We start from the raw sequence: 18,950 nt of genomic DNA, 5'->3' as shown, positions 1-18,950 counted from the left end.
ATCTGCAAGAGAAAGAACTAAAAATAGAGAAACTGAAAAAGGTTCAAAGTAAATGATGAGAAATGCTTCATCACGCAAAAATAAAGAGATAGAAGTCAATAGCAAAATCAGACAAAACCTAATTCAAGGTGGAATGCACCTTCAAACTGTAAGCATCACCACAAGGATCTAGCCATCAAGAATCTTACCAGCCAAACAACCTGGCACACAACTAAAGCAAAAACAATGGTAAACACAACTTATAACCTAAGAAACACTGGGAATGAGATAGTTTAATGCACTTCTCTTAAGTCCTAACGAAGCACCTTAAAATAAAGAAAGGTACAGGGGAACTAATTAGTAAGTTGTGACCTCAGTAAAATACATTTAAGAAGAAAAAAATAGAAAAATTAATGGAATTGAGAAATAAAATCCACAGGCCAATTGTTCAAAAAAATTAGGTAAGTTTTGCACTCCCCTAATCAGATATTTAAAACTTAGAAATAGTTAAGAGAAATAAATATGACAAAGATGGTTAATAAATTTTAAAATGTGATTTAAATGGATTACTGTAATCCTAGAAGAAATTGGAGAACAGTGCATACTTACAATTCCATTAACAATATTTTAAATAATAATACAACATTTACAAATGCATACATGGATTAAAATCCAGAAAAATAAATAGTAGTTTAATAGTGGTCTTCTCCATTCTCTTATGGGAGAATCTTTTCCTAAGTATGAAATACATTTTGTGCCCTGGCTGGTGTCACTCAGTGAACTGAGCACCAGGCTGTAAAGCAAAGTGTCTCCAGTTTGATTCCCAGTCAGGGCACGTGCCTGGGTTGCAGACCAGGTCCTCAATAAGAGGGTATGTGGAAGGCAACCACAAATTTACGTTTCTTTCCCTTTTCTTCTCTGACCCTTCCCCCTCTCTAAAAATAAATAAACTAAAAAAAAAACAAGAAATATATTTTGTATTGTGAGTCATACTTTTATAATTAGGAAAAAAAAGAGGATTAAAATATGGCACGAATTCAGATAAACATGCTAATTGGCACTATTTTAAGTCAAAAGAATCTCTCCCTGAGATTAAATGAAAAAACATGACAATAAATTGAATTTGCACTAAACAAAAGAAAATTATGAATCTAATTCAATCTGGAGAAGGACCAACTGTGACATGGCAAAACCGCCACTCTTAAGTCCATCCTAGTAGGGATATAATGCATGCTTACTAAAGCTGCTGATTGGCTGAAAAGGATTAGCTGGTAAAAACAAGCAGGTACACTTCTGCAATGTTACTAAGTGCTCCCACCTTCCCACTCTTTTTTTTTTTTTTAATCCTCACCCAAGGACATGCTTATTGATTTTGGAGAGAAGGAAGGGAGAGAGAGAGGGAGAGAAACATCAACGTGAGAGAGAAACATCAATTGGCTGCCCCTTGAACCCATGACCTTTCAGTCTACAGGACAATGCTCCAACCAACTGAGCCTCATCAGCCAGGGCAAACTATTTTCTTTACATGACTATATAGGCCAGTGAATACTGTATTTATAAAACCTATGCAGAAAAATATAAGGTGAAGAGACATAATAAAACAATCAACTGCATCCATGTTGTAAGTATAATCATATATATTTCTGCTTAAAAGCAAAGGCTATGCTATCAGCTGACTTCTCAGCAGGAAATTTACAGGCCAGAAGGCAATGGCCAGAAATATTTAAGTGGAAAAAGAAAGGAGCCTACAGCCCTGATTGGTGGGCTGGGCATCATCTGCAAACTGAAATGTCACTGCTTGGGTTCCTGGTTGGGTTGCAGGCCAGGCCCCCTAGTTGGGGGCTTGCAAGAGGCAACAGATAGATGTTTCTCTCCCACTCTTTCTCCCTCCCTTACCCTCGCTCTAAAAACAAATTAAGTCTTTAAAAAGAAAAAGATAAGAAAGGAAACAGAATATTATATATACCCTGCATGGTTATCATTCGGAATTGAAGGAAGGATAAAGTGTTTCTGAGAGAAGCAAAGACTAACAGAGTTTATCACCACTAAAATGGATTTATAAGAAATGTGAAAGGGATGGTCTGTTAGGGTATGAACCCACCATCTTCTCAGATCGCCGGCCATCTGAATAAAACGCCTATAAAGATTCAAACCCCCCCACCAAAAAAAAAACCCCACAAAGAAATGTGAAAGGGTCTTCTTCACATATAAAAGAAAAGGTCAAAATCAGAAATAAGAAAAATAGAAGGAAAAAAATGTCACAGGTAAAGGCAAATATAGAATTAACCCAGCCACTTAAAAAGCTAATTTGGAGGCTAAAAAACAAAAGTAGCAAAATTAACTATAACTTTAATAGTAAGAGATGAACAAAACAAAAAATATAAAATATGACATAAAAAACAATGGTATGGAAGGAAGGGGGTGTGAAAATGTAAGTGCTTTTAGAATGTGCTGAACCTGAGTGCCAACCAGGTTAGAACAGACCGCTACAGATATAGATGGGTATGTATGACCTTCGTGGTAATTACAAACCAAAACCAAAACCAAAACCAAAACCAAACCCCCCACAAAAATAACGAGAAAAGAACCCAAAGAAAACACTAAAGAAAACCGGTAAGACAAAAGGAAAGAAATCAAGAAAGTACAAAAAAGAACTACAAAAACAACCACAAAAAACAATTCATAATGGCAATAAGTACATGCCTATCAATAATTACTTTAAATGTAAGTGGACTAAATATTCCAATCAAAAGACACAGGGTAAGCCCTGGCTGGTGTGGTTCAGTGGCGTGAGTGCCGGCCTGCAAACCAAACCAAAGACACAGAGTAGCTGAATGAATAAAAAACAAGACCCATCTATATTCTGCTCACAAGCCACTTTCTTCAGATCGAAAGACCTACACAGACGGCAAGGGAAGGAACAGAAAAAGATACTGCATGCAAAAGAAACAAAAACGAAGCTGTGGGGCAATATTTACACATGACAAAACAGATATTACAATGAAGACTGTAAAAAGAGACATGATAAATGAATCAATCCAAGAAGATATAACACCTAAATATACAAAGCAAATGTTAACGGGCACAAAGGAAGAAATAAACAGCAGTGCAGGATTAGTGGACTTTATACTCCTCTAACATCATTAGGCAGACCATAGAGACAGAAAATTAATAGAAAACAATGATACTAAATGTTACATTACACCAGCTTAACTTAACAGACATTCCTAGAACATTTCATCTAAAAACTGCAGAGTACACATTTTTTCCAAGTGCACATGGAATATTCTCCAAAACTGATCACATACTAGGCTACAAAACAAATCTCAATAAATTCAAGAAGACTTAAATCATATCAAACATTATTTCTGACCACAAGGGCATGAAACTAGGAGACAACTACAAGAAGAAAACTGAAGCTGGGGCCGGTGTGCCTCCACTGGTTGGGCGTCGTTCCGCAAACTGAAAGGTAGTGGACTGATTCCTAGTCGGGGCACATGCCTAGGTTGTGGGTTCAGTCAGTGGGGTGCATTTGATCAGGGCACATATGAGAGGCAACCAATCAATGCTTTTCTCTTTCTCTTTTTCTCTTTCCTTCTCTCTCTCATATTAATGTTTCTCTCCCTCTCTTTCTCCACCCCACCTCCACTCTCTCTAAATAAATCAAGAAGTACGTCCTCAGGTAAGGATTTTAAAAATCTGTTTAATTTAAAAAAATTGGAAAAAACATAAACACATGGAGACTAAACAACCAACAGATTAAAGAGAAAATTCAAAAATAGTTTGAGAAAAATGAAAATGAAAACACAACTCCCCCAAATTTATGGGATGTAGCAAAAGCAGTTCTAAGGTGGAGTAGCTATACAGGCCTACCTCAAGAAACAAGAAAGATCCCAAATAAATGACTTAACTTTACACCTTAAGTAACTAGGAAAAAAACAAAACAAAACTCAAACTAAGTAGAAAAAAAGAAATGATAAACATTATAGCAGAAAGAAATGATTTAGAGACTTAAAAAAAAAAGGTAAGATCAATGAAACTAAGAAAAGTCAACAATATCAACAAACCTAGAGCCAGACTGGTTCATCAAGGGACAAAGAGAGCCCAAATAAGTAAAATCAGAAATGAAAGATGAGCACTGACAACTGACACCACAAAAATACAAAGGATCACTAAAAAATACTATGAACAATGATATGCCAACAAATTGGACAATCTGGAAGAAATAGATTATCTTAGAAACATACAAACTTTCAAGACTGAACCAAGAGGAAACAGAAAATCTAGACATACTGATTACTAGTAATAAAATTGAATCAGTAATCAAACACCTCCCAACCAACATAAGTCCAAGACCAGAAAGCTTCACAGACGAGTTTTAGCAAACATTTAAAGAACAATTAATACCTATCCTCCTCAAACTAATCTAAAAAACTGAAGAGGAAGGGACACTTTCAAACTATTTGTACACAGCAAGCAAGCATTCTCTTAATACCAAAATTAGATACTACAAGAACAAAAATTGCAGGCCAATATCTTTGATGAACATAGATGTAAAAACTGTCAGCGAAATACCAGCATACCAAATTCAACAATACATTAAAAATATTATATACTACAATAAGTGAGATATATGCAGTGGAATCTGTGTTCTCCAACTTAATTTGTTCCAGAAGGCTGTTTGATTTCAAATTGTTCGAGATGGGAAATGTTCAAGAGCCAAGGTTTTGTTCAACAACCAAGACATTTTTCCTGTGAAAACTTGGCTGAGAACAGAACTGTTTGAGGAGGGATGCATTTGAGAACCGAGGTTTGAATGTACCAGAGATGCCAGGATGGTTCAACATCCACAAATATGTCATCATGATGCACCACATCAACAAAACCAAGGCTAAAAATCACATGATCAACTCAAAAGATGCAGAAAAACCATCTGACAAAATTCAACATCCATTTACAATAAAAATTCCCAAAAAGTAAGTATAGAGAGAACTCATCACATCACAGTATAAGTTATATATGACAAACCCATAGCTAACAACTTAATGGTGAAAAGCTGAAAGTTTTTTCTCTGAAATCAGGAGCAAGACAAGGATGCCCACTCTCATCACTATTATTCAATATAGTACTGGAAGTCCTAGCCACAGCAATCAGAAAAGAGAAAGAAATATAAAGTATCCACACTATAAAGACAGCACTAAAACTGTCACTATATGCAGATGACAATACTATATATAGAAAACCCTAAAGATTCCACCAAAAACTTATTAGAATAAATTCAGTAAAGTAGCAGGATACAAAACTAATACACAAAAATCTGTTGTATTCCCGTACACTAATAATGAATGACCAGAAGGAGAAATTAAGAAAATAATCCTATTCAAAACTGCATCACAAACAATAAAATACTCAGGAGTAAATTTAATGAAGGATTTAAAAGATCCATACTTTGAAAACTATACCACACTGGAGAAAGAAATTAAAGAGGACCCAAATAAATGAAAGGATATATCATGCTCCTGAATTGGAAGGATTAATACCATTAAAATGTCCATACTAGCCCTGACTAGAGTGGCTCGGTAGATGGAGTGCTGGCCTAAGAACCAACAGGTTTGCTGGTTCGATTCCCAGTCAGGGCACATGCCTGGGTTTCGAGCCAGTTCCCCAGTGTTTGGGGGGGGGGGGGGGGGGCCTGCGTGAGAGGCAACCACACACTGATGTTTCTCCTCCTCTCTTTCTCCCTCCCTTCCTCTCTCTAAAAATAAATAAAGTCTTAAAAAAAAAAAAAGGTCCACACTAGTCAAAGCAGTCTACAGATTCCATGTAATCCCTATCAAAATATCAATGATATTTTTCTCAGAACTAGGAAAAATAATCCTAAAATTTATATGGAACCACAGAAGACCATGAATAACCAAAGCAATCTTAAAAAGCACAACGCTGGAGGTAACACATTCCTGGATTTCAAACAATATTACAAAGCTGTATCATAACGAAACAGTGTGGTATTACCACAAAAACAGATACAAAGATCAATGAAACAGACGACAGAACCCAAAGATAAACCCTCACTTAGATGGTCAATTAATCTACGACAAAAGAGGAAAGAATATGCAATGGAGAAACAACAGTCCTTCAACAAGTGGTGCTGGGAAAACTCCCAGATATGTGCAAAAAAGGGGAAAAGAAACTGGACCACTCCCTCACATCATATACAAAAATAAACTCAAGACGGATTAAAGATTTAAGTGTAAGAACTGAAACCATAAAATTCCTAGGACAAAAGATAGTAAACTCACCCAGGATAAATTTACAGATTCTAGAGAAGAGGAAGGAGGACGGGAGAGAGAGGAAAAACATCTACGTGAGAAACACTGATCGCTTCCCTCACATACGCACTCCAACCGGGGACCAACCCTGCAACCTAGGTTCGTGCCCTAACTGGGAGTCAAACCCACAACCTTGAGGTGTCCAGGACGCCTCTCCAACTGAGCCAACCAGCCAGGGCTAACATCTTTTTGGCTATGTCCTCTAGAGCAAGGGAAACAAAAGGAAAAATAAACAAACGGGCCTGCATCAAACTAGGCTGCACAATGAAGGATGCCATCAACAAAACAAAAAGACAACCTACTAGATGGCGGAATATACTCGCAAATGATATATCCAAGATGCAATATGTATAAAGCATTCATACAACTCAATACCAAAAAAAGAAACAATCTGATCAAAGACTGGGCAGAGGACATGAATAGGCCTTCTGCCTCCAGGGAAGGTATACAGAAAGCCAACAGACATATATAAAGATGTGCAGCATCACTAATCATCAAGTACAAATCAAAACCACAATGAGACACCACTGCACACTAGTTTGAATGGCTGCTGTCAAAATGTTAACAAATAAAATATGCTGGACGTTGAGATAAGGGAACCCTTGTGCACTGCTGGTGGGAGTACAACCCAGTGCAATCCCTATGTAAAAGAGTATGAAGATTCCTCAAAAAACTAAAAATAGGACTACTGTATCACCTAGCAATTCCACTTCTGGGTTATTTATCTAAAGAAATTGAAAACACTAATTTAAAAACATAAATGTATCCTTATGTTCTTTGTAGCATTATTTACAATCACTAAAATACAAAAGCAACTCCGGTGTCCATGGAAAAGATAAAAGGGATGAGGTGTGTATATATATACAGGAATATTACTTAGCAATAAAAAAGAATAAAATCTTGCCATTTGCAACAAAATGGATGGACCCAGAGGGAATTATGCTAAGTGAAGAAAGTCAGAGAGAGTCAAATACTATATGATTTCACTTATATGGAGAATCTTAAACAAACAAACAAACAAAACCAAATGAACAAACAAAACAAAAACAGAGTCAGAAACAGAGATCAAACTAAGGGTTGCCAGCAGGGAGGGAGGTGGGGGAACAGGTGAAGGGGAACAGAATCAATTTATACTACTACTTGCACAGTGATGGATGATTACTACACTTAGTGTGGTAATCATGTTGTAAGGTATATAAATGTTGAATCATTCATTACATTGTAGACCTGAAACTAATATATTCATTAGTGTAGCCAAAAAAAAAAAGAAAGAAAGAAAGCAAGAGTAACTCCACTTACTACACGGAGGTCTTCAATGCGTTTCTCAAGAAGGACAGGCAAACCCTCTGGGAGCGTAGGCACCACCTTGGGCATAACCTGAGAGGCATAGGTTGGCTGGGTGGTGTTTCCATTCTCTCCCCCCGATTCAGAAAGGGGGCTACCGTCAGAAGTAGCATCCAGTAATCTGTCAAAGTCGATATCATCTAGAATCTTTAGGGCACTTTCCGCTTCCTGAAACAGTTCGTGTTCATTTGTGCTAACAAAAATGGGGAGGTCCGGATCAGCATTGTTCATATTTAAGTCCGAGACATCATTTCCCAGTGCTACGGCAGCGGAGGGGGGCTTATTCAGAGAGGTGGTCAGTAAGTTCCCTGGGACTTTGGGGTTAGAGTCTTTCTCTAATGCTTCCTTCTCTTTTTGAAATTTTCGTATCATGGCAGCTAGAGAAAGAGAATCTTTATACCGTTTCTTCTTTTTTTCAGACTTGTGTGAATTTAGAGCCACAACTCTGTAAAGAAAAAAGGAGCCAGTTAGGTTATGTTAATGTTAATTGGGCTATGTTAAATCAGTTAATGATTTAAACATTAAAGCCTGGTGTAAATAAAAAGGCAGAGATTATCACTTGATAGGCAGAAGAGGAAGTTTCTTATTAAATTATACTTTTACAATAGCATCTTCATCATATCTTGGATTGTTGCTTATGAAAGATAGGTAAAAGGACACCTGAGTGAGGAAAATGAATCAAGTCAACAGGGAAACAAACTGAATGTCACTCAGGTGTACTAAAGTGTACTAAGTTTCACTTAACTACTCTCGGAATGTTCACATTCTTTAGCACATCTGTAAAGTACTAGCCTGAAGAATTAACCAAGTAAAAAAATGTACTTTTACTGAGAACAGAGCTGCCTTACAACCAGAGAAGCCCACACTGTACACCTTCAAACTTATAACCCAGGTGGCTCGTGCTATAAACTGCCAAAAAATACAAAAATACAAAATCCTCTTTACCAATCCGTGAGGCTTCACCCATCACCATGTTGTCCATCTAGACCCTACTGAATCTGCTACCACCTGCTGATCATTTTTCGCTTCCCAGGAACAGCTGTGTGAGGCCATCAGCTAGCTAAGAAACCTTTTCTGAATCCTATGGCTGCCGTGCTCCTCCGTGCACTACAGTACCTTGGAGGCAGGCCCACGTTTCATCTACTGTTACACCTTACATCCACAACCAGAACCGTGCTGGAGCACAATGGGTATTTAGGAAAACATCTGCTGAATGAACAGGTTACAAATTTGAGAAAATGATAAATGCAATAAAAGGCAGTGTATTTATTTCCAAAGAAGCTTACTTATAAATAATGAATATTGAAAACAACCATTAGTTATATACATATTTTGTCCTACCAATTTCTTAATGACCCAGGTGTCACTATAATCTCGTACTCGGGAGGGGATAAATACCTCCCTGGAAATTTTTGGACACTGACAGCCCAAAATGTAGATGCACCTCCCCTACTAAGGAGAGGAGGAATACCCAACGTCTCACCAGTTTCTGTACTTTAGTTCTTTTAAAAAGCCACACAGACGTAGAGGCAATTGGTATGACTATGTGATACAAACATTTTATCCTGATGACGTAAGGTTTTTGAGAAGTTCTACTTGGTTTTTAGAGGCAATATCGGTAGCTAAAGTCACAAGTGATAAGGAGAGCTAAATAAAATAAATGATTTTTTAAATATTAAAACAACCATAACTCATCTGACACAGACTAGTGCCAATCCTCAATCCCCAGGCATCTACATTTAGTTTTAGTACAAAAACATTTAAAGAATTTGTTCAGTGCTTATGCCATCTTTTCAAACTGGTTCTTATTGGTAAAAAGTTGTAATAAGCAAAATACTTAATGAACCAATTTCTAAACTTGATCCAATATACAGTGAGAGTCTCTAAGATGACAAAACCTTCTAATTACTAATTAACACAATATTATCAAAATATACATTAATAGGTCATTGATATTTATAAATGCTCTATTAAATTAGACCCAGCTAAGCTACATTATTTAATACTAAATATATCTTTCTAAAAAGAGAGCTAGTCACACTATGACACTGGTTCTCTTATGTTTAGTTCACATACCCCAGCTGTTTGGGTACTTTTTTCCTTGGCTTCTTCTCCTTTTCCCCTTCCTCTTTCCGCTTCCGCTTCTTAATCTCAATATCATCTTCTTTTATTTTGGGAATCTGAAAAATGACAAAAAGAATGTATCACTTATCTAAGTCTCAATGCTCTTCTCTGATGCTAGCAAGTCTGGCATCTGGGGCAGTGTTTTTCTCAAACTGCAGTCCGCATTAGAATTGCTTCTTAAAAATGCAAATTCTTGGAGGTCCATGAACACTCCCACTCCTGGTCTGGATTCAGTTATATGGGGTACAGCCTTATAATCTATATTTTTAACAAACATTTTGGTGATTCTGGTACAAGTATGTCTTTGAACCACACTTCAAAGAATACTTCTCTAGGGACACTCTCTCCATTACCCAAAAAACAGTACATATTCTATAGAATTTGTGTTACAAATTACATTTTAGGAGAAGTAATGGCTACTGAAAGTCACTTCTGTACCAAATCTTAACATGTCCTAGAAATTGAACTGTATGCCAAAAACAGAAGATTGTTAGACCACTTATGAAGCAAGAAATTTTAAAACTATAATTCTACTTTGATGTAAACATCACGTCCCCTTAACTACATAATTTCACTTTAAAGCATGTAATTATAAATCAAATAAACAATGGTTAGCACTCACTTTTCCTTATATTCACAGTGTAAAGCACAAGCAAAATTCAAAAAGTGTCTCCTACTGATTGAGTGCTCTCATTGCTGTTGCGATTCTGAATGAACTTACTTTGGGTGGTTTGTGCTTTTGGCTGTCTGCAGCATCATCTTCTTCAGTGTCTGAAGCCTGGCGAAACTGGAGAGTGCCCGTGTTGATGTAAAAGCCTCCATACTTTGTTGTTAGAGAAGCAGGAACTAATTCATCATACTAGATTAAAGAAGAAGTTTCAGATACATTTTATTATCTTTAATTCTATTGGTATGTCAAAGAAACTCAATCACCATGTCAGCATCTTCCTCAAAACCTAACTGCAAAACTGACAGCAATGAGGATGTTTGTGAAAATAAGTTTGGAAAAAGTTAATTCTGGAATAAAAATGAGTTCTAATCATTCAGTATTTATTAGAAATGCACTTTTAGGATAACGGAATAAATTCTCATTCAAATTTTTCTCTGCTGAGAAAAATTAAGGATCACTGCTACTATTCTTAATGGCAATAATTCTGATGAGAAATTGAAACAAGTTAAAACAGATGACTAAAAGTCCAGACAAATGACATATTTCATTTATTATCAGTAATTTTATTCATAAGATTATAAAAAATTAACAAAGGTAAAAAGAAATCCCTCTATGACATAATATGTTTAACAAAAAAAAACAAAGTTATTTCTTTTATTTTAGCCCTAACCTTTAGTGGAGAAAAATTTTTAAGCATTTAGAAGAAAAACAGCATGCACATGTTTTAAAGGGAAGCAGAAAAGGAGCCGCCCGCTCCGACAAGCAGAGCGGGGCGTAACGCGCCAGGCACTGTGCTCGGAGGGAGAGGCTCAGACTGTCCAAATCTGACTGAGTGTCTGAGGGGGATATCCTTAAAGCTGATGTCCTCTAGGCCTAGATTTTAAAGTTCATCATTATCTCACCTGATGAAAATGGACAAAATGCAACCATTAAATGAAGGTCAATCCTAACCAAATGAAGATTTTTATAGTGGGAGAGCAAAAAGGAACTACTTGTCTAATAGAAACAATGTATCTGCTGTTTCTTCTTGTTATGAAGAACTCTACTTAAGGGTTCTTCATATTATACTTAACTAGTCTTTAAGAAAGTCAGACGTTTTTCTTTTTTAATCATCACCCAAGGACATGCTCATTGATTTGAGAGAGAGCAAAAGGCACGGGGGGTTGGGGAGGAGAAGTAGCGATGTGAGGAACACCGACTGGCCACCTCCCGTGTTGCCCCACGTGTGGCTCCAACCCACAACTTTCCAGCATATAGGATGATGCTCCAACCAACTGAGCTGCCCAGACAGGGCAGAAAGTCAGATTTTTAAAGAAAATTCTTTGCCATGGGTAAGAAATATATGTAACTTAATAGCGTTACATAAGAATATTTAGGCTAAGTATTGCACAAAAGTTGTGATTTTAACTTTTAAATGATATGGAAATGGAAATAATAAAAAAAGATGTCTGTTTAATCATACAGAATCAGTAAGAAATGAAATGAGAAAAGGAAAAGAAAAAAAGGCATGAACTCCTTTCTTGCTGCTCCACTTCATGGGCTGCTATGAAAATCTAAAGGGAAAATCTTCAGAAGGATCCAGTTCTACCTACAAGTAAAGGAGTGATAGGAGAAGTAAAGGATTAAAAGTGAAAAGACCCTTATTTTATATTATTTTGAAAATGTGTACTTGTGATAAGATAAACACACCTGCACTTTTTGCTTACATATACCTGTACAGTGCTTTAAAATGTTCAATGTTTCCTCATCAACATTATTTCACTTGGTCTTCCTGGTACTCTTGTGAGGCAAGGAAGGCCAATGTTTTCCCATTTATAAGTGGAAACCAGATTCAGAGAGGCTCAGAATCTTGCCAGAGTAATTGCACTGGCTCACAGCAGCCTCCCTGGCTGACTCCCCCGCCATCTACAATACCAAGCAGCTTCTCACGTGGGGAGCACCCTCATCACCAGGTTGTCGGGAAGTGTGGACGTGCTCAACACGTGTTTTTTGCCGAATTCTGCTGAGCTTTCCCTACCAGAGCGCTCTTCAGAAGAACAAACTATGCAAATTGAACTATCCTTTCAGGTAGAATGTGTTAAGAGGCAATAGGGCACTGAACTTGAGAATTAGAAGGCTTGGATTTAGATCCTTTGCCAATGGCTAGCTATTGTGACCCAGACCACATCACTTCGCATCACTGTTCTGGGACTGTAAACCAGGGGAAGGTTCTAATGAAATTTAAGAGACAATCTAAATAAGAGTGTTACTCATCCTTGTCATATTATTTATTTATTAATAATAAAGAATATTTCAGTCTTTTAAAAATTTGGCAGCATCTAAGTGTGAGACTAAAAGTAATCTTGAAAATCATTTATTTTCAGGTATTTATAGCAGTAAATAGTACAAGATTCTGAGAATTAATTATAACCAGATTATTCTTACTCTCTACCAAATAATATAAGAATAATAAAAGCTTATTGGCGATATAATCAAGAAAAGAACAGACAATCATTTGGTTGGATCACGATTGTTTTATGTCTGAATTATCTCATAAGAAGACCCAAATAATCTATTAAAGACAGTAATACACCATTATTTTGCAAGTCAATAAACAACCTGAATTTTAAGACCAATTTCCTGTCATTAAACAGTGATATACCTTGTCCTATAAGGTAACTGTGTAACTTCTATACAGCTTACACATACAAAATTTATCCTTACTTATTAAAGCAGTGGCTTTCGAATTTCCTTCACCATAGCCCAGGTGGAAAACACATTACACATCAAAACCCAGTGTGCACGCACACACATTCGCGCACAACCGAAACCACAGAACCTACCAGTGGTTTTCTGTGACGGCCCCTGTTCTATTCTACTTCCCTTTCTTTAAAAATGCCGGCCACTCTCTCTATATTGGTATGTAATCCAATTATGGCCTGCAAAAGTCACTTTGAGAAACACTTTTTTTGAAAATTTTGAATACTACAAAAGACGACATTGAAAATGCTATTTATGAAAAACAAAACTATGGAGACAGTAAAAGGGTTAGTGGTTGCCAGGACACAGGGAGGGACAAACAGGGCAGACACTCTTTTAGGGCAGTGACACTATTCTGTTGGCACTATGATGGTGGGTACATGTCACTATACGTTTATGAAAACCCATGGAATGTGCGACCCCGAGTGTGACCTCTACAGTAAACGATGGGCCTTCGCTGGTGATGTGTCACTGCAGGCTCCTCGACTGGGACTTATGTACCACACTCTGGTGGGGGGGTGTTGGTAATGGGGCAGGCTGTGCATGCAGAAGGACAGAAAAGAAACCTTTTGCTCAATTTTGCTGTGAACCTAAAATTGCTCTTAAATTATGTTTATTAATTTAAAAAAATGCTGTTTACGTAGGTCTCAGTACATGAAATGGCCCTTTCTATATGGCTAAGTTCCCTCTGGAGTTATTTAGAATTCAAAACCTACCTTACATATAATGTTAACTTTAATACTAATGCTTTATACATGCTTTATGCTTTTCAGCATGTCATTATCTTCTTGAGTCTCAGAGCAATTGTGCTGGGCAAGCCAATCACAGCGGAGAACAGTGGGTGATGCTCAAAGACCCGCCCCTGGCCTATAGCGCCCACACTTGCTCACTGTAAGCCTCTACTGTAGCCAGCAGCCTCTACTGTAAAGGCGCCATCAGTATTTTACTTCTACAGACCAGGCTGCCTGGTCTGGTGACCAGTTCATGTTGGGACACCAAAGTAACTCAGAAGTGTGGCAGGGTATCCAGTATGCTTCACGCTCAAAGTCCTCCCTATCACTCTCCTACCACCATATGCTTTGCCATCTTCTATGCAACCAAGCACCGTAGTAATAGGAAAGAGACGTACTAATGTGTGGGGAGCATAATAATCACTTCAGTGTTGCTGTCCCTGCATCCTACGTAATCACTGCACGCGCAAGAGAAGGATGTGATCTCAGCATTTAGAATTTAGACTATGCTAGCGCACTGAGAAGAACGTAAGGACCTTACCTACCGAAATACAGCACACCCTCCAATTGCTGTGTGGTCAATGGACAGCCACCGTCCTTAAATTCTACTCTATTTCACTTTCCTTTCCCTTCAATTCCTCTTCCTTTCATAAAAGAAAGAGGACTCCAGGGGGAAAGCCATAGGGCTTGATCAAAACAGGCTGGTGATAAAGGCTCGTGTTGAATTACCACCACTGTAGTTAGGTCTTGGCATCAATAAAAAAATCAAGTACATTTTAAAGATGTCTGCCAGATTAACTTGAACCCAGCAGCTCCAATCTTCAAGATCACATGATTCTTATACGTAAGTCATTTCAAAATACACCTGGCCCAAGTTTGGGAATATCAATAAAAATTCAAAATGAAAATATCTTTGATCAATAAATTCACTGGCAAAAATTCATTCTATACATATGTCTGCACTCTGCAATTATCTTACACAGTTACTCAAGTACACGAAGATAAGCATACACAGGCGCTCGATTATCTGTAAGCACATAAAACTGGAAACAATTTAGATTACATCAATAGGAGATAAGTTTGTAAAAACATTCGATGAACTATTTTACCTACTTTACTCTACCCTTAACTTCTACTACCCCAAACAAACATATAATTACTGCTATATTAAAGATACATTACTCACAGCCTCTGAGTTATCAATAAATGGATCTGTCTCATCATAGCCAAAGCCTATATCAATTAAATCTTGTAGCCGATCCTTCCGGTGTTTACGGGGTTTCCCACCCTGCAAAGAACAAATACGTTAGACTGATTCAGTACCCATGCTATTTCCATCAAGTTAAAATATACCTGCTGGAAGAATCCCAAGTAATTTCTGTAGATAATGTCCCCTCCAGGAGGTTGAATTTAAGTCCCTGACACCTTAAATGTAAGTTGTGCTTAAGGGCTTGCTCCCAAAGAGCACAGTAGGAAAAAGAGGAGCCGAAGTAACCTTACGGTAAATAATCTGGCCAACATTACCTCTGCCAGGTAGGTGATCAAGGTCAACACCAACAGTGATGAGTCACATTGATAGCATGCACCCTCCCTATCTTGTGATAAAAATGGCACTTTACCTTTGTGCTCTTCCTCTCAAGAGTCTATAACCCCAGTTACGTTAACAATGAGAAAAACATCATGACAAACTAAACCGTGAGGAAAACATCAGACACGCCAATTTACGGGACATTCTATAAATAACTGACCAGTATTCCTCAAAGCTGTCAAGACTGTCAAAAACAAGGAAAATGTGAAAAACTATCACAGTCTGGATAAGACAACTAAGTGTGATGTTGCACCATGGATGGTATGCAGGAACTAAAAAAGAACATTAGGAAAAAACTAGTAAAATTTGAAGAAGCCATGGAGTTTAATGAATATTCATGTACCAATGTCAAGTTTGTTAGATGTAACAAATGTACTATACAAACATAAGATGTCCTAGGGGAGAATGGGTGAAGACCATATAGGAACTCTATTATCTTTGCTACTTCCCCATTAATCCAAACTATTATTACTTTCTTAAATGTTACAGAATTATACACATAGACATACAAGAAAATGAAAAATGAGTGTATGTAAACACTAGTATCTAAACAAGGTCCACAGTCGTTAGTTCTTTTGTGCCAAGGTCAATTTTCTAGTTTTGATAACTGCACTTACATGACAGATATTAGCACTGGGGAAAACTGAGTGGGAATCAGAAGTCAGAGGAAGGAAAGATCTATTTCTCGGATAGGAATTATTTTATTGAAAAAGTCACATACAAGCAGTTAAATACATGAGAAACTGTTTTGCCCCCAAAAGAGAAAAAAAAAAAAAGCTCTAGGAAGAATATAAAAACCCACAGACAAAAACTAATGAAGAGGACTAGTTCTGTCACATATTAAATATATTTAAAGTTATATGAGTTTAAACAGATATGGCAGGAATGTAAGAATAAACAGATAAATGGACAGTAATGTTCAATAACTGAACCTAGTATGTAAGAATTTAACATGAAAAAGATAGCATTACAACTCGATGGAGCACAATTAATAAATCAAATAAATGGAATTAAGATACCAACTTCACCTATCAAATCACAAACTTTGAAAATTCTGACAAAATGGAGAATAAACAGGACTGCTCAAACTGCTGCTCAGAGTATACCAGTAAAAACTCTTTTGGAGCCCTGGCTGGTGTGGCTCAGTGGGTTGAGTGCCAGCCTGAGAACCAGAAGGATGCCAGTTTGATTCCCAGTCAGGGCACATGCCTGGTTTGTGGGCCAGGTCCCCAGTTGGGGGCTTGCGAGAGGTGAACATGTATCTTTCACACATTGATGTTTCTCTTCCTCCTTTCCCCACTTTATAAAAAAGTAAATAAATACCATCTTTAAAAAAAATTGGGCCATTAAAAAAAAAAAACTTTTGGAAAGCAATCTGAAAGCGTCTCCCAAGAAATTCTGCTACATTCTCACATTTTCTTCGTTTGCCTTTTCCACGTTTCCTAAATGTTCTGTGAGGTATTAATGTCATAATGGATATATACTAATTTTTAAAGCCATATTTAATATGGTAATTCTACTTAGTTATACAGGTTATTTTGAATCAATGCTTACATGCAAAACTATGTTAAGAACTTACGTTATAGAAAGCAACATATTAAATGTCAGAAGGAAACTAAATTAAGTGCGAAGTCTTATCCTCAAGCAATTTGAAACAACACAACCTACTTCAGAAATTGAGAACCTATCAAGTACCAGCCTTCATGGATTTTATAGTATTGTGGAGGAGAAAAATTTTTTAAAACAATTACAGTTGTGATATATGGTAGAAAAGAAATCTAAGTGGTGCTGAGCCTTTTTAAACAGAGGTCCTAATCAGGGCTTTCCTGAAATATTTATGTTCAGACAAGGGCAAGTAGAAGTCACCACCCGCAGGGACCCCAAAGGGTTAGAACGGAAAAGCAACCTGACAAGATTAGTGCTTAAGAAAATCACTCTGGCGACAGTGGAGGGGAATGAACACAGTTGGGGAAGAGACCAGTTATGAAGGAAACACATGCAGACATTTACAAGAATGTCACAAGTTATGGGGGCATAAACTTATATTTAAGTACCAGTCATGATGAGGATGACAGTTACCATTTAATGAATGCTAACTCTGTGTTGGCACCTACACTACGTACAACAACCCATTATTTCACATTTGACAAACAGAGAAAAATTAAAGCTTGGAACAGACAATTAACTTGTCTAGGCTCACACAGAAAGTAACAACAGAGCCAATCTTCAAGCTCAGGACTGTCTGAGTCCAAGTGCCGTTCAAGTTCTATCAGAGGTGTGGAGCCTCCGGGTCACTTTTCCCCTAGGAGACCCCTGCTGCTCAATACCCAAACTGCAAGCTGTGCCCACTGCCACGTGTCTACAGATTAACTTCTGCTTCACATTCTCATGGTATTCATTCTATTTATCTGCCTTAAAACTGTTTCATTCGCTAAAGTTTAAAAAGCTGACGATAAAAACAAATAAAGCTGGTGACACCGAGTGTTAACAATAAAGGGAAGGAACTGAAACTATCCTACACGGCTGGTACAAAATGATAAAGTCACTCTGAGTCTGTTTCTGTTCTGTTAGTTCATTATTCTGTTCATTAGATTCCACATATAAGTGAAATCACAAGGTATTTGTCTTTCTCTGCCCAACTTATTTCATTTAGCATAAATACACTCTAGGCCCATACACGTTGTCCCAAATGCTAAGATTCCATTCTTTTTTATGGTCAAGTAATATTCCATTGTATGTGTGTTCCCAAAGCCCCTTTATTCACAGCAGCCCCAAATGAAGACAACCCGATGCCCACCGTCAAGTGGATAACTATGCAATAACAAAGAGGAAGGAACTACTGATACATGCAACACATGGATGAATTTCAAAAGCATTATGCTAAGTTAAAGAAGCCAGACACAAAAGACTGTAAGAATCCATTTATAGAAAACTCTAGAAAAGGGGAAAAAAAATCCACAAAACCTACAGTGACCAGAAGTAGATCAGAAGTTGCCAGAGGTCAGGGCTGGAAGGAGCAGTTTATCTGCAGAAAAACAAAGGGGAACTTCCTAACGTGATGAAATTGTCCTATATCATGATGTGGTAGTGGTTATAGGACTGTGTGCATTTGTCAAAACTCACCAAACTGCACACTTTAAAAAAAAAGATTTTGTTTATTTTTAGCGAGAGAAGAAGGGAAGGAGAGAAACATCAATGTGTGGCTGCCTCTCACGTACCCCCAACCAGGGGACCTGGCCTGCAACGCAGGCATGTGCCCTGACAGGAATCAAACCAGTGGCTCTTTGGTTCGTAGGCCCCCACTCAATCCACTGTGCCACACCAGCCAGGGCTCAAACTGCACACTTAAAATGGATGAACTGTATTTACTTTAATTATATTTCAACAATGCTAATTTTAAAAACCTTTTGTGACAATTTCTACTTCAAAACTCTCCCTCCACAAAC

General features: G+C 37.5%; 1 protein-coding gene across 4 annotated transcripts in view; it reads right to left on the bottom strand.

The window, feature by feature from the left end:
- UBN2 (ubinuclein 2) overlaps nt 1–18,950 on the bottom strand; it is an 87,334-nt gene that overhangs the window by 52,895 nt on the left and 15,489 nt on the right. For 3 of the 4 annotated variants that reach the window (XM_036010949.1, XM_036010947.1, XM_036010946.1), the window contains exons 3-6: nt 15,103–15,204; nt 10,498–10,635; nt 9,729–9,832; nt 7,608–8,097 (exon numbers count right to left, since the gene is read on the bottom strand). In XM_036010949.1, the coding sequence (XP_035866842.1) occupies nt 7,608–8,097; nt 9,729–9,832; nt 10,498–10,635; nt 15,103–15,204 (834 nt within the window). The remainder of the gene's footprint in view (nt 1–7,607; nt 8,098–9,728; nt 9,833–10,497; nt 10,636–15,102; nt 15,205–18,950) is intronic. The other variant, XM_036010948.1, reaches the window with a different exon arrangement.

Source organism: Phyllostomus discolor, chromosome 10 (assembly GCF_004126475.2).
Source record: "Phyllostomus discolor isolate MPI-MPIP mPhyDis1 chromosome 10, mPhyDis1.pri.v3, whole genome shotgun sequence".
NCBI classification, from domain to species: Eukaryota; Metazoa; Chordata; class Mammalia; order Chiroptera; family Phyllostomidae; genus Phyllostomus; species Phyllostomus discolor.
Note: the sequence above shows the minus strand (reverse complement) of the source record. Positions and strands in the feature narration are given on the sequence as shown.